This window comes from Primulina eburnea, chromosome 10 (assembly GCF_022965805.1).
Source record: "Primulina eburnea isolate SZY01 chromosome 10, ASM2296580v1, whole genome shotgun sequence".
In the NCBI taxonomy this organism is placed as follows: Eukaryota; Viridiplantae; Streptophyta; class Magnoliopsida; order Lamiales; family Gesneriaceae; genus Primulina; species Primulina eburnea.
Genome location: NC_133110.1, coordinates 5,135,355 through 5,159,278, shown reverse-complemented (window position 1 = coordinate 5,159,278; position 23,924 = coordinate 5,135,355). Strand labels below are relative to the sequence as shown.

At 37.0% G+C, this 23,924-nt stretch overlaps 2 protein-coding genes and 1 long non-coding RNA gene across 10 annotated transcripts; 1 reads left to right on the top strand and 2 right to left on the bottom strand.

Annotated features, from left to right (window-relative positions):
• Positions 1-115: 115 nt before the first annotated feature.
• Positions 116-16,295, bottom strand: LOC140842722 (ATP-dependent RNA helicase DEAH13-like). Of its 8 annotated transcripts, none has more exons than XR_012120473.1 (13): positions 16,162-16,295; positions 14,126-14,198; positions 13,970-14,041; positions 13,816-13,865; positions 13,655-13,715; positions 13,240-13,575; positions 12,817-13,062; positions 12,494-12,724; positions 11,974-12,087; positions 10,684-11,877; positions 8,958-10,448; positions 8,732-8,843; positions 116-565 (listed from the first exon to the last, which is right to left on the bottom strand). XR_012120473.1 is itself a non-coding variant. In XM_073210825.1 (13 exons), the coding sequence occupies exons 2-12, from the start codon at positions 14,168-14,170 to the stop codon at positions 557-559; spliced, it is 3,849 nt and encodes a 1,282-aa protein (XP_073066926.1). In that variant the 5' UTR covers positions 14,171-14,198; positions 16,162-16,295; the 3' UTR covers positions 116-417; positions 529-556. The 8 variants fall into 8 exon arrangements, 6 of the variants coding, with proteins under 6 accessions (XP_073066926.1, XP_073066924.1, XP_073066923.1 ...); XR_012120474.1 differs by having other exon boundaries at positions 8,732-8,840; XM_073210825.1 differs by lacking the exon at positions 8,732-8,843 and having other exon boundaries at positions 116-417; positions 529-565.
• A 734-nt stretch (positions 16,296-17,029) lies between these two features.
• LOC140842720 (uncharacterized) lies at positions 17,030-20,025 on the top strand. Its single transcript, XR_012120472.1, has 5 exons — positions 17,030-17,311; positions 17,401-17,466; positions 18,327-18,647; positions 18,729-18,811; positions 19,714-20,025. It is a non-coding gene; the product is annotated as an uncharacterized lncRNA (long non-coding RNA).
• Positions 20,026-20,827: 802 nt separating this feature from the next.
• On the bottom strand, positions 20,828-23,311 carry LOC140803604 (cytokinin dehydrogenase 2-like). Its single transcript, XM_073159508.1, has 5 exons — positions 22,600-23,311; positions 22,308-22,435; positions 21,764-22,021; positions 21,409-21,662; positions 20,828-21,288 (listed from the first exon to the last, which is right to left on the bottom strand). The coding sequence occupies exons 1-5, from the start codon at positions 23,237-23,239 to the stop codon at positions 21,000-21,002; spliced, it is 1,569 nt and encodes a 522-aa protein (XP_073015609.1). The 5' UTR covers positions 23,240-23,311; the 3' UTR covers positions 20,828-20,999.
• Between the last annotated feature and the right edge of the window lie 613 nt (positions 23,312-23,924).

Here is a 23,924-nt window from a genome sequence, read left to right as displayed (position 1 = left end):
TCGCAGATCTGCTTTTCTACTTAAGGTGTATGCCTTACTATATCCAATAAGGTTTCGAACTTAAGTGGCAAACTAGTAAGATAGAATGTTAAGAAAATAAATTATTAGAAAATAGTAGCTGGCCAACCCAACGCTGCCAAAAGTAGATTTATGCATATAAATGAATCCTCGGCATTACAAAAAGACTTGGTGAAGTGTCCACTTTTAACCCCTTAATTCCAAACAACGTAGGATACAATAAACTCAAGTCGTAAATGCATGAAATAAATATTCTAAAGTATATCGTCATCTTGTTGATGATATATTGAGGCATCCTTGATTGTCAGTGAAGGCGGAGTTCCAGGCGTAATACAAGCTGCGACATTCTCACCAGGTGCCTTGGCATCCTTGAGGATCGCGTCAAGGTCAATATGACCACTGCGAGTCAAAACCCATTTGTTCCCGAATCAAATTACTTCGGTATCGCTCGAGGATCGAAACACAAACGTAGAGATGCAGATGCTCTCTCAGATAATGAGTCCATAGTACCTCCCACAGATGCATTGTCTTCTCATATTCAAATTCCCTGCAATAATCAGAAAAGGCCCACTAAGCAAAGTGAAACATAGATACAACGTTCATAAACAATATCTTTTTCTATCTCGAACGTTTTCCAATGGTAAACTGACACTCAATTCTGTAAGCTACCAGCTCAAAACCAAATAGGTGCATGTGCTTCTCTTAGACGAGAATTCACAACTTCCACCTATGTATAGTTTTTTATGCTACATTTTTAATTCTTGCTCAAGGAAATAATTTGAGAAAAATAAAATTAGTAATCCGATGGTAATTTAAAACCTAGAAAATCAAATGGCCATGATTTTCCCGTTAGCTGCAGTTATTTTCTTAGTTAAGTATTTGAACTGAATGCAAATACTCAATAGTATAACAATGACAGTAAATTTTTGTCCAACTATAACTTATTGCAACCCTGTGTTGGGAGTTGTATCTTTGTATTGATTTTATCGCACAATTATCTGCACAAAATCGATGGAAGCCCATAAACATTTTAAATTTTAAAATGCAAATACCATTAGAACTTTGCCCTTTGTCAGGAATCCATTCAAATTAAAACAGAAAAAATTATCTTTTGAATTATATGAAAAAAAAAGCTTATTTTGTATACCAGAAAGATGGTTAAATCATATTAATATTTTTGTAGGGGGTTTATGAATATTAAAAAAAACATAAGATGTTAACACCTATTTATTTTTCAAGATATTTGCACCAAAAATACTATTTACCCTTACTAACACGTTTTTTTGAATATACGCTCATGTCGAAATTAAAACCCAAATTTTGAACAATATTATGACGAATGTACAAAAATACTATTTTATTAATCTATAATATTTTCCATATCCACAATATATTCATCAAAGATTCCATGTTTTTTGTAGAGAGAAATCTCACCTCAATGTTGTGTGTAAAACCCGGGATTTTGTACAATCGTGATCTTATCAGAGTAATAATTTGATTATACTAGGATGGTATAATCTTGGATATTAACATTATTATTATCATTTCAGAATATAAGATTTGATGCAAAGTTATCTAAGTCATGTAGATAATTTTATCGTGTGCAAAATTTTGAAGCACGAGATAATAAAATCCCTAGAAATTCGAATTAAGCAGTGTATATTATGTGGATTTCGAAATTTAGGGGATGGAAGATTTGAAATTCGGTTATCACCCAAATCACGGATAAATCGCAATCCAAGATAAAAGATTCGATTCAGATTTCATCGCGATATCACTCGATCACGATAGCAGCCAACCCCTATAAATAGGAGGGCTCTATAACTCGAAATTCACACCATTTTTACTCCAAATTTTCGAGTTTCTCTCCTAGTTTTCTTAGGATTTTCGAGAGCCGCAAGTGCTGCCGCAGTTCCGTCGCCGAAGAGGAATTTTCGAAATTCCAGTGCAAGAATCCCTAGGCTTTCTACGTTTTTCTCATCAAGATCTAAGGTAAGTGGGCTTGTTTTAAATTGTTGCATTTTCAGTGCATGTATTTTCGGTTTTTAAAAGATTCGGTCGGGTACACTTCTTCTTCTACTCCCTTCTGGTTACGACTTTTGGGCATGATTTATGTTTTGACACTGTGAGGATTCAACCCGATATGGGTAGGAATTCCAACCATGACATGACCCTCATACGGTGGGGATATAACCGATTCGGCCTCGTCCCCTTAGAGGAGTAAAAATTAGTGACTGATATCAGTAAACCATAGAAAGTTGAGCAATCTCAGTGTCTGGTAATGTTATGCATGTGATATGAATGATGTTATGAAAATGATGTGTTTCGAAATTTACATGTTGATATATTGTACTCGAACGTGCCCCACTTACTGAGTATTTCCCAAAATACTCACCCCTTACTCCCCTCCCCATACAAATCCGAAGAGCAGGTTGAGGAAGAAGAATCTGATCAATTTTGGGGCTGGTGAATTGTTTTAATTTCGAGATTTGCTAGTAAAGAGATTTTCGAAGTTTTGGTACTCAAGTTTTATGTAAAAACGTTTCCGCATTTATTTCATTTTATTTCAGTTGTAAAAACTTGGTTTTTGAGAATTATGATTAATAAACTGGTTATCGGTTTATACTATGCTACGAGGCTGGTTGTTTTCAATTGTTTGATTGTTAAACGACGCCGGTGTCAAATCCCGAGTTTCGGGGCGTGACATTTTAGTGGTATTAGAGCCGCCAGGTTCACAATCCGAGTGAGAAAAATCGATTTTCAAAAAAAAAAATTCGGGAATTCCGGCCAAACAAGGCCTTCCCGCGCGCCACCGCGTTTCCTCCGATTCCGGCCGCTTCCGGTACTCTTTCTTCTATCGGCGACCATTTCCAGATCCGCCTCGACGAGACGAACAAAAGCCCTCAAACAATTTCGGATTTCGTGTTCGGGTGCAACCGGAATTTCGGATCTACGGATTTGGCGTAAGAACCCTAACGCCGAATCGTATTTCGTCCAATTACCCTACCAATCCTACTCCGATTTTCAATTCCTTTTACCCAAACATTATACTATCAATGGGTAATTTTTCTCAACAATCAATTTTGAGATTGGATCAACCAATCGGAACGCCCAATTTCAAATGAGTTAACCGAGTTTGAGCGAGTTCCGGCCAAATTAGGTAGTTTTCCGACCGATTCTAGTCGTGCCACCACCGGTTCCGTGATCCTGACCCCTTCGCCGACATACGCCTTTGCTCCGACCACACTCCGGCGAGTCAATCCGGCGAGTCAACTCGGCCGAGTCAACGAGTCAACCCCCCAGCGTACGTCCTTCGATTTTTTCGTAGGAAACTCCGAATTCGGCTCCGTCAACTGATCTGAAATCCTCTCGAAATACTCTTCTAATCCATATGCCTATCTCAAAACTTTCTATTTTTGGAAATTTCCGAAAATTTTGATTATTTTCATATATTTAACTCTATATAACTTTGAAATTTTTATTATGTCCTATTTATCATATTCTGAGCATTTCTTTTTTATTTTTTTTCAGGAAATGGCTCGTTTTCATGTCACTGCCCGTAAGAAAGTAACCCCGATTACCCATAGGGGGACTATTCAGTCGGAGTACCACTAGCTTCGCACTCGCGCACAGGCTGTTATACGGCTAAAGGAATTGGCTATAGGACACCAGGATAGGACTATCAGGAGGCTGAGAGCTAGTAATCTGGAGAGGAGGCAACAAGTGGAGAATCTGACGACCAAGCTGATGGCAGCGGAAAAGAGGATCGATGAGGTCTTTGAAATGTTCGAGCTCGTTAAAGAATATAACTGCGAACTGCGAGAGTCATTACAAATAACGATGGGTCAAGCCAAGCAAGCTAAGGAGGAATTGGATATACGCACCATAGAACTGTTTGAAGCCCGTTAAACCCGGCTGAGGGATAAGAAAAAAATTGAAGAATCCTGGAATGTGATCATGCAATTATCTGAGACTAACCAAAGGCTATCCAAGGAGGTAGGCGAAAGGAAAGCAAAGGAGAAAGAGCTCATACAGAAGAATGAAGCAAACTGCGCACATGCAAGAAATGAATTGAATGACGCAATAGGAAAGATTCTGACCCACAAGGAAGAGATTGCTGAGTTGGAATCGGAAAATCAGAGTCTTCAGATGCAGCTTGCAGAGTTCTTAGACCCAGAGATGCCTGAGGATCCCGAGGAGGAAGAAGCCCTACCTGAGGATCCCGAGAAAATCGGCGTTAGGGTTCGTATGCAAAATCCGTAGATCCGAAATTCCGGTAGCACCCGAACATGAAATCCGAAATTGTTTGAGGGCTTTTGTTCGTCTCGTCGAGGCGGTTCTGGAAATGGTCGCCGATAGAAGAAAGAGTACCGGAAGCGGCCGAAATCGGAGGAAAAGCAGCGGCGCGCGCGAAGGCCTTGTTTGGCCGGAATTCCCGAAATTTTGTTTTTTTTTTTAAAATCGATTTTTCTGGGGAGGGGAGTAAGGGGTGAGTATTTTTAAAAATCGATATTCCCGAAATGAACCTGGGGCTTTGATACCACTAAAATGTCACGCCCCGAAACTCGGGATTTGACACCGGCGTCGTTCAACAATCACACAATTGAAAACAACCAGCCTCGTAGCATAGTATAAACCGATAACCAGTTTATTAATCATCATTCTCAAAAACCAAGTCTTTACAACTTAAATAAAATGAAATAAATGCGGAAACGTTTTTACATAAAACTTGAGTACCAAAACTTCGAAAATCTCTTTACTAGCAAATCTCGAAATTAAAACAATTCACCAGCCCCAAAATTGATCAGATTCTTCTTCCTCAATCTGCTCTTCGGATTTATCTGGGGAGGGGAGTAAGGGGTTAGTATTTTGGGAAATACTCAGCAAGTGGGACCCTTTCGAGTACATCAACATGTAAATTTCGAAACACATTATTTTCATAACATCATTCATATCACATGCATAACATTTACCAGACACTGAGATTCCTCAACTTTCTATGGTTTACTGATATCAGTCACTAATTTTTACTCCTCTAAAGGGGCGAGGCCAAATCGGTTATATCCCCACCGTATGAGGGTCATATCATGGTTGGAATTCCTACCCATATAGGGCTTCTTCCTCCTCGAGATCCTCAGGCATCTCTGGGTCTAAGAACTCTGCAAGCTGCATCTGAAGACTCTGATTTTCCGATTCCAACTCAGCAATCTCTTCCCTGTGGGTCAGAATTTTTCCTATTGCGTAATTCAATTCATTTCTTGCATGTGCGCAGTTTGCTTCATTCTTCTGTATGAGCTCCTTCTCCTTTGCTTTCTTTTCGTCTACCTCCTTGGATAGCCTTTGGTTAGTCTCAGAAAATTGCATGATCACATTCCAGGATTCTTCAATTTTTTTCCCCTCAGCCGGGCTTGACGGGCTTCAGACAGTTCTATGGTGCGTCTATCCAATTCCTCCTTAGCTTGCTTGGCTTGACCCATCGTTATTTGTAATGACTCTCGCAGTTCGCATTTATGTTCTTTAACGAGCTCGAACATTTCAAAGACCTCATCGATCCTCTTTTCCGCTGCCACCAGCTTGGTAGTCAGATTCTCCACTTGTTGCCTCCTCTCCAGATTACTAGCTCTCAGCCTCCTGATAGTCCTATCCTGGTGTCCTATAGCCAATTCCTTTAGCCGTATAACAGCATGTGCGCGAGTGCGGCGCTGGTGGTACTCCGACTGAATAGTCTCCCTATAGGTAATCGGGGTTACTTTCTTACGGGCAGTGATATGAAAACGAGCCATTTCCTGAAAAAATAAAAAGGAAATGCACAGAATATGATAAATAGGACATAATAAAAATTTCAAGGTTATATAGAGTCAAATATATGAAAATAATCAAAATTTTCAAAAATTTCTAAAAATAGAAAGTTTTAAGATAGGCATATGGATTCGAAGAGTATTTCGAGAGGATTTCAGATCAGTTGACGGAACCGAATTCGGAGTTTCCTACGAAAAATCGAAGGACGTATGCTGGCGGGTTGACTCGTTGACTCGGCCGAGTTGACTCGCCGGGTTGACTCGCCGGAGTGTGGTCGGAGCAAAGGCGTATGTCGGCGAAGGGGTCAGGATCACGAAACCGGTGGTGGCACGACCAGAATCGGTCGGAAAACTACCTAATTTGGCCGGAACTCGCTCAAACTTGGTTAACTCACTTGAAATTGGGCGTTTCCGATTGGTTGATCCGATCTCAAAATTGATTGTTAAGAAAAATTACCCATGGATAGTATAATGTTTGGGTAAAAGGAATTGAAAATCGGAGTAGGATTGGTAGAGTAATTGGACGAAATACGATTCGGCGTTAAGGTTCGTACGCCAAATCCGTAGATCCGAAATTCCGGTTGCACCCGAACACGAAAAATCCGAAATTGTTTGAGGGCTTTTGTTCGTCTCGTCGAGGCGGTTCTGGAAATGGTTGCCAATAGAAGAAAGAGTACCGGAAGCGGCCGGAATCGGAGGAAACGCGGCGGCGTGCGGGAAGGCCTTGTTTGGCCGGAATTCCCGAATTTTTTTTTTGAAAATCGATTTTTCTCACTCGGATTGTGAACCTGACGGCTCTGATACCACTAAAATTTCATGCCCGAAACTCGGGATTTGACACCGGCGTCGTTTAACAATCACACAATTGAAAACAACCAGCCTCGTAGCATAGTATAAACCGATAACCAGTTTATTAATCATAATTCTCAAAAACCAAGTCTTTACAACTGAAATAAAATGAAATAAATGCGGAAACGTTTTTACATAAAACTTGAGTACCAAAACTTCGAAAATCTCTTTACTAGCAAATCTCGAAATTAAAACAATTCACCAACCCTAAAATTGATCAGATTCTTCTTCCTCAACCTGCTCTTGGGATTTATAGGGAGGGGAGTAAGGGGTGACTATTTTGGGAAATACTCAGCAAGTGGGGGCCGTTCGAGTACAATATATCAACATGTAAATTTCGAAACACATCATTTTCATAACATCATTCATATCACATGCATAACATTACCAGACACTGAGATTGCTCAACTTTCTATGGTTTACTGATATCAGTCCCTAATTTTTACTCCTCTAAGGGGGCGAGGCCGAATCGGTTATATCCCCACCGTATGATGGTCATATCATGGTTGGAATTCCTACCCATATCGGGTTGAATTCTCACAGTGTCAAAACATAAATCATGCCCAAAAGTCGTAACCAGAAGGGAGTAGAAGAAGAAGTGTACCCGACCGAATCTTTTAAAAACCGAAAATACATGCACTGAAAATGCAACAATTTAAAACAAGCCCACTTACCTTAGATCTTGATGAGAAAAACGTAGAAAGCCTAGGGATTCTTGCACTGGAATTTAGAAAATTCCTGTTCGGCGACTGAACTGCGCCAGCACTTCACGGCTCTCGAAAATCCTAAGAAAACTAGGAGAGAAACTCGAAAATTTGGAGTAAAAATGGTGTGAATTTCGAGTTATAGGGCCCTCCTATTTATAGGGGTTGGCTGCTATCGTGATCGAGTGATATCGCGATGAAATCTGAATCGAATCTTTTATCTTGGATTGCGATTTATCCGTGATTTGGGTGATAACCGAATTTCAAATCTTCCATCCCCTAAATTTCGAAATCCAGATAATATACACTACTTAATTCGAATCTCTAGGGATTTTATTATCTCGTGCTTCAAAATTTTGCACACGATAAAATTATCTACATGACTTAGATAACTTTGCATCAAATCTTATATTCTGAAATGATAATAATAACGTTAATATCCAAGATTACACCATCCTATTATAATCAAATTATTACTCTGATAAGATCACGATTGTACAAAATCCAGGGTTTTACATTGTGTGTTCAAAATATAGCGTTGACAAGGGTAAATATTGCAATTTTTTATAAAAAGTTATCTAATAATTTTAAAAGAGAATGAAATATGCATTTTCGTTATTTCATACGTGATTTTGGTACTCACATAGTGTTATTAACTCTTGTTGATATTTCACAGGAGGGTAATATGCACCTAAACAATACAACAATGTTCAATCAAGATCCACCATTCACTCCAGGCAACTAAAAAAGTGAATGCAATCTTTCCTTTTAGTTGGCTTTATCTGAAGTACTTGTACCAAAAAAGTGAAGTTGTCTTTATGTAGTTACAAAATTATAAAAATGAAACAAAACATATCCTACCATTGAGCTATTTTCCTCACATCAACGAGAACATTAAACCAACACCATTATTTGATTCCAATTCTACCCAAAATTATTTCAAATCTCTTGCACTTGAACCACAACTAATCTTGGCTTTGATGATTTCAAACCTTTCAAACATTCCACTATAAGGAAGATCAAGTGTGCAGTAAGATGTTTGAATGAAAATTGGACCATGAAAACATATAGAAAAAAAACTCAACATTTATTTGCAAAAAAACAAATGATTATCACTTCAAACAGATGCCTGTTTGCCAAATCGATGTACAATGCCCAGTTAGGTTCAATATTCAAATCATTTTTCGTTCTTGGAGTTGGAAAAGATAGTTGACTATAGACGAAATAATCGAGTGGATGAATCTATAGAAATGTTTTTCGAAGCTAAATTTGCAAATTGATGTGTTACCACAAAAGCTTTTAGTATTGCATAACATTAACGCAGAAATGTAAATATCATTCTTGCAAAAGGGAGAAGTGTACCGTTATATGAGATATCAGTGAGTGGCATGGTTTCAAAGGTGACTCGTCAAGTTTTTCACATCCCAGATATTTCCAAAGGTAACACAAATGTTTCAATCTTCAAGTGTCACTACTATAAATATCATTTCGAAAGAAGGAATAAGAATAAAAAATAAAAAAGCATTGAATAAAAGATCAGTAAAGAACAAATCATGGATCATGGATATACAAATATCGGTTTTATTACCTGAAAGTCCAATTTCTTCCTTTTCTCCCCCTTGGCTCTAACAGGGAATCTTTCTTCCTGATCTAAGTTGATCTGATGGAGCATCTCAACCCAGAGTTCTTCAAACTGCATATGGAATCCTTCCTGAAATAAATCTCTAATTTCAGGAAACAACTCTGCTGGATTTTCATTCCACAAATTTCTTAATTTAGTACAACTGTCGATGACTCTTCCTCTCAAACTCATTTTGCTTAACAAATTTCCCACCCGTTTAAGGCCCAATGCTTCTGGTTTCAAAATGCTTGAAGGTGGGACAGCTAAGTATTTACGGGCAGCCTTCAGGCATGGCAAAACTTGCCCTTCGAGTAAAGAACAAGCAAACACCACCACTCGATTAAAATTGTCTTTGATGGGTAAACCATGCAGAGGAAGCTGCCACAGATGGGGACCAAACGTAGGAGTCACCCAAGATAAGACCTGATCGTTTATCGGGTCATAACATGGTTTTGGATCAGAAAGGGGTGCAGAGAAACTACACAGTGGCTGGGCATACTTAAGAAGCCAATTTGACCTCACGCTTGTGGCACCGTGAATAAATGGTCGTTTACTATACAGTAAATCATTGTAAACCAAAAATTCAGGGGGAGATTTAGAAACAGATGACCAACGATGGAGGAAAACTGTTTCTTTGACCATGCAAGCTTGATACCTTACTGATTTAACTTTTCTCTCTCCATCTAACACAACAGAAGCTGCTTTAATGCGCCTAGCAACCCTATCAGCCCAACCGGCACAAATAGCCTGAGCCAAGATGTCCTCCTCATTTAGCAAAAGATGATGTTTATTTGAGGGAATTTTCCAAGAACATTCCACGTCCTTGAGAGTACAATGAGTCCACAAAAAGTCTCGCTGCAGATCACTCGTACTTGAGCTGAAAACTAGTTGAAGAACCTGTCTTCTCAGCTTGGACATTTCTTCCATGGTTTTATAGTGTAAAGCACCCTCACTGCAGAACTCAACCGGATTTTCAGAAATTTCAAAACACTGAAGTGCACAGGCAATGGTCAAAGCATCGCTAGTTGGGTTACAAAACTTTTCACGAGAATGTTTGGCGATTTCTTTCAATTTCTTTCTCCTTCCCTTCTCTCCTTTGTCACGGATGTTCTCACTTTCTACAGAACCATCTTTCTCGGCATGCTTTGAATCATTTGTATCAATATGGCTTCCTTCAAACTGCATGATGAAAGGATTTGACGAGCTCAACGCCGCAGCTGTTGCAACTGCATAGCCCAAAACTATACTTGCTCGACTACTATCTTTCACCTTTTGCATAGTTTGAATAACAGTGAGGAGCATTCTGGAATGACGAGGATTCATAGGATAGAGAGACATAGCTCTCCCTAGAGGGGTCAATCTTCCATTCGAATCTAGTGCCTCAAGAACCTTCAAACAATTCTCTGCTTCAACCAAAGCATTGGTCTCAGGAGGTGTAGGGAAAGGAAAATTAGCCACCTGGAATTATAGATAGCATAGAACTACATAAGGAGTAAAAACAAATAAATAGAAGACAAACCCAAGATTTTGTATTGTACATGGCAAAGAGGCAAACCAAATAAAATGGCAATGCTTTCTAACAACGATAAAGGGCATGGCAAATTCCAAAAGCTACAAGGGTTATTGCGCAATGATGACCAAAATAACAAGTCAAAAAAGCTATTCAAATCCCTTGATACAACAAAAAACTTACTTTGCCAATATGCATGGATTTCATAAGGAGGACAACACCATCAACCGGAACTTTTAATATTTCAGCACTTGAGAAGTCCGGAAACATATTGTTGAAGACTGCAGAAGAATATAGGCGATAACAGTGTCCAGGTCCGGTTCTTCCAGATCTCCCAGCACGCTGAGCTGCAGAAGCCTTACTTATCCACTGTATCTCATAACTTTCCATACCATTGGAAGAGTTGTATATTTTGACCTTCTCCCTTCCAGTGTCAACAACATACCTTATTCCAGGAATGGTCAAAGAGGTCTCAGCCACATTAGTTGCAACAACAACAAGACGTTCTTCTTCCTTTACCTCTTCAAATACACGAAGCTGGGCTGGTGCAGGAAGCATGGCATAAAGGGGCAGAACCCGAAGTGCACCAGTACAAAAAACCTTGTCCTCCACACTTTTCTCAGCAATGGAACTAGATTGGTTCGGGCCTCCTTCAAGTGTTTTGGTAACATTTTGGGTTGTATTGTCCGGTAAAGGACCATTTTTCCTGGCCAAGGCTTCAAAAGCAGCCTTCAAAGAATCAATGCCTCCGTGCACTCCCAAAATATCCACAAGCTTACCATCAGATTCAGCAGACTTCGATTTTGAATAACTCTCATCATCGCTATAAAATTCCAGATCACTCTCTTCACTTGAATTATAGGTTTTATCATATTCATCTTCCAATAAGTTGCCATGATTCTCCTCCATGTGAAAGCTAAAATGATCAGGAGTCTCATCACCAAAATCTACTTGACAATCAAATGCATCAGTGATCTCTTTCATATCAATTTCTTCAGAAGGTTTCTCTTCATTTAAAGAAAATGTCTTGTTAGACCTACGTAACTTCCTACAAAGGTATTCTACTTCTCTTAGTCCTGTCACAAAAACAAGAATGCCACCAGGTGGTAGTTTCTTGTGAATTGACATAACTTTTATAAAAGCTTGACCAATATAATTTACAATCTCTGTTCTCTTCGAGAAATGTATGGTGACTGGATACTGTCGAGTTGGAACTTCAATAATAGGCGGGGGGTCATGAAAAAGTCTTCTCCCAGACACAAAATCTTCTACCCGCAGTGTTGCACTCATTAGAACAAGTTTCAACGGATATATCCTATTTTCAAATTCAATAGTTTCCCCTGAAATTATTCTCTTATGTTGCTCCTCGAATTCCCTCTGCAAGTAAATACAAGGTAATAATTAATCAAGCATGCATAAAATTTTCACCAAAAATTTTACCACAAAATTTAGCATAGAAAGACATGAGGTTACTTGACGCTCTTTGATAACTCGAGAAAGCATCCCGATGAGTATATCTGTATTCAAACTTCTCTCATGTGCCTCATCCAAAATTATAACAGAGTAGCACTTCAATAGAAAATCATTCTACAATACAAAGAAGAACTGAAATTAGAACAAGATGAAGTCACAAAGAAAGAGAGAAATGGTAATGGAAAATTTGTCGACAATAAAAGAACTAGAAAATAATAATGCATCTCTAATATACAGATGCAATTGAAGTTGAGGGCTCAATTGCCAACCCCACCACTCAAGTCCCACACACACATGTTCGTTAATAGAAGAGCAATTATCAGTGCAGATATTTAGCAAACCTATCTAGCAAAATTAAACATCCTAACACTTCAAGTATCACATATATTTTAATCAAGTTGTTAACTAGCAAAATAGGGTATGTATGTTATTGCATTATAAAACACAAATAATCACGATAAAACTCTCAATAAAAACGCAATATTCCATATATTATCACAAAAAAGAACAAAGTAAAAACCTGCACTTCTCGAAGCAAGATTCCATCTGTCATGAACTTGATTGAGCAATTATCTCCAATCCTTCTGTCATGTCTAACTTGAAAACCTACTTCCTTACCCAAACGAAGACCAAGCTCAAAAGCCACACGCTTAGCAGTTGCAAGAACTGCAACTCGGCGAGGTTGGGTGACGCCAATAATTCCCCGACGAGTATGCGCATGGTTTGGGCCAAAACCAGCCTCATAAAGAAACTGAAAATTACCAAACAAGAGAGCTATGATAAACCCTCAACAAACAATTATTTTAATGTAAATATTAGGAAAGAATTTTAAAACATACTAACCTGAGGAACTTGGGTGCTCTTACCACAACCAGTCTCACCACATATAATAACGCTATTGTGATCATTAATAGCTTCCATTATTTCTTGTTCCATCATGACAATAGGAAGATCCCTTCTTGTCATTTCCACCTCCTTTGGCCTTGACACATGCACCACAGTTGGAGTACAGAGACTTCTTACAAAATAACAGTTGTCTTGATTACTTGGACCAGCAAGACTGTTTTTTGGATCCCTGTGCAGTGTATCCTGCACGATATCCAAGATGACTTGTATTCGAATGAAGAACATAAATATGTATAATAAAGGGAAGTGGCTAGGAACTGTCCAATAATGCACACAGCCACACATGCTTTCATATTTCAAAAGATAGATTTTAATAGTACGACACTTAAACAACAGGATTATAAAGATTATCAAGTATACCACAGGCTTTAACTCAAGCTTCATAATTTCTTCATAGCTGCAACTTGAAGGAACAAGTTTTTTTGAAAGTTCTGTCCTAGATGGTTCCATAGTCTCGTTAACCATTTTCTTGGGTGAAACAGTAGCATCATGCATCACCTCCTTTTCTGCTGTTGACGGCTTGAAATTGCTCAGGTCGTTGATTGGTTGTGGCATTAAAATATTCTCATGTTGTTCCACATGAAAAGATGGATCATCACTGGTCCTCTTCTTTAATGGTCGATCACTCTCCGCCAATTCTAAACCTGCTTTCAAAAAGTTGGCTTTCCTCCTACGCTTTTCAAGAGCTGTTTCAACCTATGATCAATTAGTTAACCGCATGAATTTCGGATAGTTTTTCAACCTAAATAGAATACATCAAAAGACAAGCACAAACCTGACCCAAATTCCTTGAAGAGCACATAATGGAATAAACATCATCTCGAATCTTGTACCTCCTGAGAGAATTAATACAAGAAAGCAATTAGAATACACTTTCCAACATCAAATTTAATTTGGTTATATACAACAATGAAAGATGGGTGAATAAAATGTTACTCTAAAGTATCGATGCTTTTCTCCAGAAGCGTTTCCTTCTCTTTGTCCTCCTACATATTAGAATTAAACTCATTCAAAACCAACGCCACCAATAACTAGCAAAACAAACATTTGACTACATAATTGGAAAGAAGGAATACACAAGCACATGAACCTTGAGCTTCTTTAACTTTCTTTTATGGGATTTCCTTAGCTCCTTAGGCTTATTCATCAAGCGGTTGGGTACCTTACAAATAAAACCCATCAACTAACTTACAACCAAAATATAATCCGATATGCAGAACATAGTCAATAAGCTTAATGGATTCACCTGCTTTTTCACCCTCTTTTCTTTCTTTTTCTTTCCTGGTAACATGATAATATCTCCACCACCATATTCCGACCTGTTGCGTTACAAATCACAAAAATATATTATATTTCACTCGGTATTACACAAAAAGAATTAAACAGACCTTTGACAAGATCTGGACAAAGGTCGGGGGCGTTTTGGATCAACCACGGCTTGACGCAGTGAAAGAAATAAAATTATTTACTTATTGATGAAGAAACGTCTATTCGTTTTTAAAAGTGCGGAAATATTTTTTTTTAAGCTCCCATTTTCGAAATAACATTTAAAAGTTTCGAATACATGCGCTCTACAGAAAAATATAACATTTAAAAATGATCTTAAATATTTGCAAGTAAAAATAGTACAGCTTAAAATAAGCAAACTCATCCAAAAGCATACATAATCATAAACAAAATAAAATCTTAAAATCATCAACGTATAAAAATGTTCATCCCCTCTCAAATCTCATAAAGCATAATGCGGAAAACATGCGGTCCTCGGGTCGTGTCACTTACTCAAAGTTCGGCACCTAACGTGTCATATGAAATTGTGACGTGTCAAAACAGCTCATCGTTAATCACCGTTCATCATTCATCGTTCATCTCATCATTAGTGAATTCAGTTCATTAGAGATGACTATCGTACATCATCATTTACGATGGATCCATCATACATAGAACCGCGGTACCCAGCGGCTATCGGACATCAGTGACAAGGATTACCCATTCACTGTGCGTAGGCCTCATCATCAGCATTTACATATACATCTTAAACATTTACATATACTTCGATAGCTACATCTTAAACATTTACACATACTTCGATAGCCACAACTAATTCCCGTCATTCAAAACATTATCATTTTCATCACTTATAAAAATAATTCAGCGATGCAATTTTTCTTAAATCCAAGCCTGCGACGTGTATATTCTTAAATTCTTAAAATCGTGATCATGATGCATAAACATTTAAAATATCATAAATTTGTGCTCAGGGCACTGTCAAGACCAAAATCTCACCTCGGGTGCAAAATGTCAATTTTGCCCCTGAAAACCCAAAAATTATCGTTTGACCCCTGGACCTCTAAAATTGACCAGAAGCTTACCAAGCTCCTTCAAATGTCCCAAACCATTTTTTAAGAGCATCCCTAGACGTAAACTCGAGCAAAATTTGTAGCTTAACCGATTCGTTTTAAAAACCTGGATCGGGGTCCCGGTTTAACCCGAATCGACTCGAAATTTACCCAATTTTTTTCCAACTCTTTAACACATCTTATAAACATCTAAAGGCCCCTAAATCCACGCATACCAGATTCACTAAGGTCCCCGAAATGCCCGAAAAGCTGCTGGACATAACCAAAAATTTAAGAGCACTTCGCACCCTAAGCTCGAACCTAGCCAACGCGATCTTAGCCCCCTCTAGACTAAACCTTATCTGAACCAGCCCCATGCTGGACCATGCAACACTCGAGGGCTCACCCCTGGACTTGCCGAAACACACCATAAAACTACCCAAACTCTCGGACGTGAGCATCTCTCCAACAAACCCCTTCCTCGCCCCACCCGAGCACACTTAGCCAAAAAAAATCCTACGGACCCCTTAGGGGTCAAGACCAGCCACTCTCAGCCGTCTCCTAGCCCAGTCACGGACCCCAGGGGGTCGGCTCCTTGGCTGGGATCAAGCCACGCACAGTCTCCCATGCACAGACCCTCGATCTACTCCTTACACGCCTCACCCGATGCCCTTTTCATCTTATCACCAACCCACCCGACTAAGCCGTGGTTCCAGCACCTAAATTCTTCCAACCTGGTCGTGTACAGCCCCTGATAGTGCAAGTCGACAGCCTCTTTTGCAAAACCAAGCCATATAACGTGAGTTAAATGTAAAGGATGCAAGAACTTGAACCAAAAATCGAAAACTTATTTTTAACATGCTGGGTCGAAAGTTTTATCATACAATAACACATTCAACAGTATATAAGACATGTGTGATGAGAAAACAATAGATACAATGCGTGCCTTGGTGATTTGAAGTGCCAGAACGAGACAAGAGAACCCGGATGAATTTTGCAATTTGAAGTGCCAGAACGAGACAAGAGAACCCGGATGAATTTTGCAATAATTGACCACCGAAGCTTTCCTCGATGAATGCTCTGAAAGCCGAGAGAATATGCAGCTGGGGGAGGGTGTCGGCTGTTGGGTGGGATTAGTTTAGGTTTAGGAGTAATCATATGATATTTAAATAGTTAAAAATCTAACTAATGGACTCTTATTTGATAATTAAGGTAAAAAAAATAATTAAGCTCAACAAATTTTAAAGTGGTCCATTAACTACAAACATTTTCTCGAAAAATATTTTTTATTTGAAAGATTTTGAAAATATTAGCCGAACACTTAAAAATTCCTCTGATTCGATAAAATTCGCGTACCGATAAAAATTATGCTCTGATGGATAAAAATATCCAACAAAGCTCATTTCTTGAAAAATACGTTTAAAATATCTTATATTAATTAATAAAATTTAATCATATAATAAAAATAATTTTCTTGATAATTTCTTGCCTCCGTTCTTCGTTCGAGCGCAAAATACAACTTAAATTCTTAATGCATGAACTTTAAACAATCTATGACTTAAAAACACTTATTAATGAAATAAAAATACATTTAATGTTTTAAAACAATTAAATAAAATACTAAAGAAATTTAATAATTTATATTCATATAGTTCACGTAAACCTTCAAATTTTCGGGACGTTACAATATTTTTATAAATTAATAATATTTTAAGATTCAAATATTATTAATATAAAAATGGGAACAAACAGAAATAAAATCAAAATGTATTTTTGATATTTTCGATGGGGACCTGTAGATCCTACCTCACTTTTTTTTTTTTTTTTTTTTTATTACAACTCACGAGGCGAGGGGGATCGAACCCGGGGTGGGAGGCCAGCTAATCCGGCGTGTGACGTTGAGGATACCACAGACGATAACCATCGCGAGTGCCAAAAAGTTCGCAGTTATGTCCGAGAAGCCTAAACCGTTAGGGTTTCATACTGTGAGGTTTGGGGATTACCTGCTGAGTATTGTGAGTTTGGATTCGATTTTGACAAATGCAAGCCGTGGTTGATCCAAAACGCCCCCGACATTTATCCAGATCTTGTCAAATGTGTCCCTATAAATCCTAATTGCACGTATATGATCTTTAATTGGACGTATTTCGCGCTGTTTTTTTTAAATATGTTGTTTTTGTTTCAGACGCTGGTGCAGAACATGCTGATAAAGTAGCAGATCAGCTTCAGTCTACTTCTATCTCCTCTAATGGTACTTACGCAGTCTAAAATTATTTTTTTGAATGTTTTATTCTTGTATTTTCGATTCATATATCTATCCTGTGTTCACTGTGTATAACTTGTTATTCTTACTATTTTTCTGAATGACTCAAAAATAACGTGCTTCTTTAGAGCTTAGAATTATGTAAACAGATAAGAGGATGCAATACAACGGTATTTCTTATATTGCTTTTTAAAATGAAATGCATGTTTTTGTGGTTTAAGTATTTATATTTTAAAAAACATTGATCTTCTTTTGCGTTACCTAGGCGTGTTTTTCCATCATTTGTCATTGTGTGATGGGTTATCTTATGCGCACGATTTCAAAGTGAACAACTTTTTTTGTTGTCTTCGTCAAACACTGAAACCTACTGGCTACTGAATTTACTTTGGCCTGTTTTTTGAACTGCTTTTCTTGATTTCAACATGTTCTCTTCCCAACCAAAGGAAGAAGTAAAACGTTTACCTGGTGGGAAGATTAAAAAAAAAAGGGTAGGCTTTTGAATAAAATATTTGCTTGTGCCAAGTTTGAAGGCCACAAATGTATTTGTAATGATTGGTTGCATTGTTGGTTTTCTTTAGATTTGTGTGAGGTCTTTTTGAATGGATGTTTAGCTTGGTTTTCTGCATTCAATTGCTGATGAAACGGTATAAAAACAGATTTGCATGAAGATACCGCCAAGATTCATACTTTCTTTCTTTTTTCTTTACTTGCTAGAGTAATTATGGAAATGTTCTCAAGTTGTATTTTTTGAATTGAGACTACTTTTGGCAGAAATTAATCTGAACATAATCTATTGTATTATTCAATTACGATAAATTAATCTGTATTTGATTATATGGAGAACATAGCATCTTGGAGCATATTGGTCCAGACATTTGAATTCCATGCACAGTGGAAGTATTAAAACTTATAAGTTCTGCTGGAGAAGCCGGAAGTAATTATCGAAAAGATGACTCGTAATAAGAGGAAATGCATCACCACTGTTAAAGGCCTCGAACTTTTTGGTAGGGGTGTTGTGTTGTTATATATATTTTACTTTTATGATATTATACTCTTAGGTGAAGATTCTATAACCATCTTGTACCACGTTTCAAAATTTATGTGTTAAACTGAATGATGCATCAAAGAAGCTTGGGAAAAAATTTGCCACTGGCGCTTCTGTTGTCAAGGTATATTGCATTGGTGGCATAAACCTTCGACATAAGTATTTAGCCACGTATTGCTTTTCCTCTTTCTGATTTATTTAGTAGGGCCCCACCGAGAAGGAGCAAATTGATGTTCAAGGAGACATAGCCTATGACATTGTGGAGTTTATTACTGACACTGGCCAGATGTAATTTCATGTCTTCTTTATTTTCTTTTCAAGTAACAATTACTTTGCTTGCCCTGCATATTTGGATTAAAATGATTCCATTGATTATAACTGAAGCGTTGGTGAATTGTATGTGCAGTTTATTTCAAGTTTTATACTTGAACACATGCTTTTGTCACTTAAAGTTTATATTATTAGCCATATAAGCCAATTATATTGCACCGTTATTCCTCAAGTCCATTGTTGTATACGAAATTTGAAAAAATTGACTAGTCTAGGTTAGCAATGCACTCCTGAGTTGATTTTTGGATTGAGGTAACCGAGCTCATGTGGAAAGCCTATGGAAGATATTATTTCTCAGTTGATGCTTCATCTAGATTATAATTTTACTTGCACAAATCACATGATTTCCATTACTTATAAGTATTATACAATTATTGTGCTCTGAAACTTCTTTCAACGATGCCTAGGTTGTAGTGTTTGTATTTGTTCACGTGTGGCAATTTTTGTGTGTGTATGTTGGTGTCATCTCATGCAAAATAATCAATGAGACCTAAATTGGATGAAAGCTTCATTCATCGAACAAAGATATCTTTAATTACTCTACTTCATGTGCCTATATGCAGCTTTAATAGAAAGAAAATTCATGAAAATGAAAGAACAATTTGCATGTTTCTAATGCAAAGACAACTTTATTCTCATTATTAAAATTTGTTTTTCATCTTTCAAAATGTTAAGAAATTTTTTGCCATGAATCACTTTCGTGAAAATGGTTCTTTTGCGAATGTCATTGGCTATGTAGTCCTTTCTTTATTATAATTCTTTATAATGAACTGCGACTTGTGCTCCTTTCTCAATCTAACTCAACGTTTTTACACCAGTTGTGAAATGGATTGAAGGCCTTATCCTCTTGTTTGTTTTAGGTTCCAGAGGCAGAGACCGCCATCTTCTTTATCGAGGATGGAAAAAAGGTTCCAGCAGTTTAATTGTGAACAATGTTTGCATCATCTCGGTGACTTAACAAATGGAAGGAAATTATGAAATATTTTGGCTTTCCCTCCGAAGTTTTGGAGATGCAAGACATACGCATTGTGTTGAATATTGTCACGATTGTGGTATAATATTACACACGGCACTGTGATCTTGCATTTCAGAAACATGCTTATGTTATAAATTGTTATGTATAATATCTATCCTGATATTTTAGACAAAATAAATATGAAATTTTGATCCTAGATCATACCTGTTCCATGACACGTTATTTTTGTTTATACGCCTCAGACTTGTGAAGGCTACACATTTTCGTCTGCCTCTGTCTCTTGCACTTTTTAGAGACTAGCCTTTCAAACTTTTTCTTAGGAAATTATTTGATAATGATGTGCTTTTGTGTGTTTTTGAGATACACTTCTGCGTGGTATTCTGATAACCATTGCTGTTTTTGCATGAATTCTTTTTTCATACTTGAATCTGGAATGCTGCTGGTTTCATTTATTTGCTAGGATTTGATCCAGTTAAAATTTCCGTGGGCCAAAAATCCTTAGACAGGTCACTGTAATCTTGTGTAGATGTAACCAAGGACTAGTATTGTGATGCAGTTTTTTGGAACTGACCGACCTGCTGTGGTTTTATACCAATCTTAAAAATATTACAAACCTTAACCTTTAGTAATGAGCTTTAGCCTTTACGACTAACAATACTAGTTTTTATGTAAACCTTTTTCTTTGGTTTGTTAGAGATGTAGATGTAGCTCGAGTGTAGCTCAAGTGGCACCTTACTAGAGCTCGACTCAGATTAAAATTAAATATTCCAATTCTAGCTCGGATTTGATCAAGTCTAGATTTTCAGGCTGGAACTCGACTTGGATAAATTTTGAGTAACTTTAGGCTCAGCAAGTTTGATTTTCTTTAGCGTTAGTTAATTCGAGTTTAAGCACTAGCTAGATATTTTTTTGACGAAATTATTTTATATTTTGTAAAATTAGCTGTTAAATATGTAATTTATGATAAAATTCATGATAAACCAGAAATATAAATAATATGAAGAAAAATAAAGAAGTCTACTATTTTCTTGAAGTAGACTTGTTTAACCGGAGTAGTACCTTTGCGATATTGTTATCAAACACTAGAAGAAATTAAAGCAAATCGGCCTTTGAGTCCTAAAGAGTAAACAAATCGAACCAAGCTAAAAGGCCAATGTTAAAAGTGACATATTAATTGAAAATTCTTTGGCCGGGTGATAATATCATTCTTGGGTCGAACTTGGCTTTCATTTCTTGAAAATTGACCCATTTGGAGCCATAATGTTTGATCCAATCTTCCCTTGATTTGTAGTGCGGAAGATACTGTTTAATCTTGATATGAGTCTTTCGGCAGAAGTGAAGTATTTCATTATTTACTTCATCGTAAATCTTCGTCTCGTTGGGACTACTAGAATGCAGTAGTCCTAGAGTATAGAAGATGTCTTCATCTGGTGTAACTGCAGACATTCGTTCATCCCATCTGGAAATTTTAAGTTATATGAAACGATGTATATATATAGCACATATACCGTATACGGAAACACACACACACACACACACGTGTAGAGAGAAGAATTTGAATTATGGAGTGATTGATTACTTGTCTTTGTTAAATGGGTACAAGAGGATGAGTTCAGTGTTAATCTTGGGAATGAGATTGACAAGAACTCCAGCATTTAAATCAAGAATACGAGACTTTGGCACAAATAAATTAAGCCATGGATGAGTCGGTGATTGCGGGGTATTCTGTACTTCCAGCCTTGGGACTCTTGTCAGGAAATCAAAATAGGAGACATCTGCGCTGAAATTTAAACTAGGGATGAAGTTCATCTCTGTCAGCAGCATTTCAACTACCTGCCAATATATATCGTGGAATCATTTAATCTAATAATAATTACATTTTGATTTTCTATGTATGTTCATTTAAAGGGATTTAAGTTAATACAAGTACATACCTGATGAACCGTATCAGCATCGTGATCGTCGTAGTACTTGACTAATTCGATAGCGTAGAGGAGACCATGTTTCCTCAACAATAAAGTAATATGATCTTGGTTTGAAGACGAGTTAAAGGAAGACCTCCAGCTATCTGGAATAGTCTCATTTGTGATAAGAAAGCCTTCCACATAGTTTGGAACCCTTGATGAGATAAGTTTTTCTTGATCTTTTATGTAGATGGAGAAATTGCTGTAGAGTAACCTTACCCATTTCGCCTACATAATAGTTAGAAGAGATATAATGAAGAACAGTTGTGTAACAACATAATTTTAGATTATATAGTTGATATATAGATCATAAATGTGATGATTATGTGTGTGTATTATAAAAACTTATGTGAGACGGTCTCACGAGTCAAGTTTGTGAGACAAAATTCTATTTCGGTCACCATGAGAAATTATTGTTTTTTATATCAAAAATATTATTTTTTATTGTAAATATATGCATGATTGATCCGTCTCACGATTAAAAATATATGATATCGTCTCACACGAGACCTACTCTTGTTGGTGCTTTGGCCAAGACTATTCTTGCTCTTGTTATGATGCCAAACTGTCCCAAACCTCCAAGAACTGCATAGAACAGCTCTGATTCATCCTTCCTTGAGCATGTTATAAGCTCCCCTTTACCTATATATATATATAAATATAGCCAAAAAAAAAAAAAAAACAAGCAAAACCCATGTTACAAATGAACAAATACAAAAACATTTGTGTATAAAGAAAATTATTTTTCTGAAACATCGAATTCACGGGAGATGGTCAACAATATTATCATATATAAACAAATTTACCAGTAATAACATCAAGTTCAAGGACATTGCTGATTTGAGGGCCGTGTAAAAATGACTGCCCACTGATTCCAGCATTAGAGAGTGTTCCTCCCACAGTTAGATACAAATAATCAGTCCAAGAAACAGGAGTGACCCCATGTTTCAATGTCTTGCGTAAAACGTCGATCCAAAGCTCTTCGCCTCCAACATCTGCATAAAACCCTGAAGAATGGCTCCAAGAAACCCTAACCCCACTCCCGTTTCTACTCAAAGAGGCCATCTCCACGACCACTCCTTTGTATGCCATGGCCTGCCCCCTCACCGAATGACCTTGTCCTCTGGCAGCAATAGAAAATGGAGTACTGGAACAATTGTTCGAGTATTCGATAAGTTTAATGATGTCTTTAATGGATGAAGGGTAGAAACCCGCTGAAGGGATCTTGTGAACGATGTTTCCATAATCATTAGAAGCTTTCGCGATCGTATCAGGGGCGGTTCGAACCTTCTTACTGATTTCAAGGGGAAGGATTTGATCTTTGCAAAGTGCAGTTTGCAATGGCTTGATTGGCTTTGCTAAAATGCAAATTACAATATCGAATAATGTGATGATCACCATAAAGAAAATGAAATGCGAAGGCCGGTTGGGACAATGGGTTGTCATATTACAAGGAGATCTAAACCTTAATTTAATAGAATCTTTAATATTATTGATTACTACTTAGAGATTAACTTGTACTATATATATATATATATATATATATATATATATATATATATATATATATATATATATATATATATATATATATATATATATATATATATATATTCTAGTTAGAAGAGGCTATATTTATATGCATAAAAAAATCTGACTTGGGCTTGAATGAACTTAATTAATATACCCGATAATAAAAATTAATTATTATTAATAAATAAAATTTGGTTGAAGGCCGAAGCTGAATTTCGGGTTCATTAGATATAAACAAGACCATTGACTTTGATGCAAATTAATAATTTTATAGATACGAAAAAGGATTAGGTTTATGACGTGTTTACTGTTATTTTGTTTGGGATCGAACAGATCTAGATAATTAATTAAATAATAGAGATGGGAGATATATAAATATTTTGAAATTTTTATGAATATATTTGAGAAATTAAGTTTCAATATTATTCCGGATATATTAATTAAATTTCAAATACTTCACGGGGTTTGTGTCTCATATATTCGCCTTGTTTGGTGCATTTATTCAATAATTAATATATGGTAGGTACATGAAACATTTCCACATGCGTTTCGATTTTTGTATATTTATTAGATGTGAAACGAATTTTACTCCTAGTTT

What these genes read in the sequence shown, in the direction of transcription:
- LOC140842722 (XM_073210822.1), bottom strand. Translation starts at nt 14,170, where the DNA reads ATGTTACCAGGAAAGAAAAAGAAAGAAAAGAGGGTGAAAAAGCAG. An exon ending in AAAAGAGGGTGAAAAAGCAG is followed by an intron (nt 14,042 to 14,125) that starts GTGAATCCATTA and finishes TTTATTTGTAAG; the next exon opens with GTACCCAACCGCTTGATGAA. An exon ending in CTTCAAGGAATTTGGGTCAG is followed by an intron (nt 13,576 to 13,654) that starts GTTTGTGCTTGT and finishes AATTGATCATAG; the next exon opens with GTTGAAACAGCTCTTGAAAA.
- LOC140803604 (XM_073159508.1), bottom strand. Translation starts at nt 23,239, where the DNA reads ATGACAACCCATTGTCCCAACCGGCCTTCGCATTTCATTTTCTTTATG. An exon ending in TGAACTTGATGTTATTACTG is followed by an intron (nt 22,436 to 22,599) that starts GTAAATTTGTTT and finishes ATATATATATAG; the next exon opens with GTAAAGGGGAGCTTATAACA. An exon ending in TACCCATTTAACAAAGACAA is followed by an intron (nt 21,289 to 21,408) that starts GTAATCAATCAC and finishes TAAAATTTCCAG; the next exon opens with ATGGGATGAACGAATGTCTG.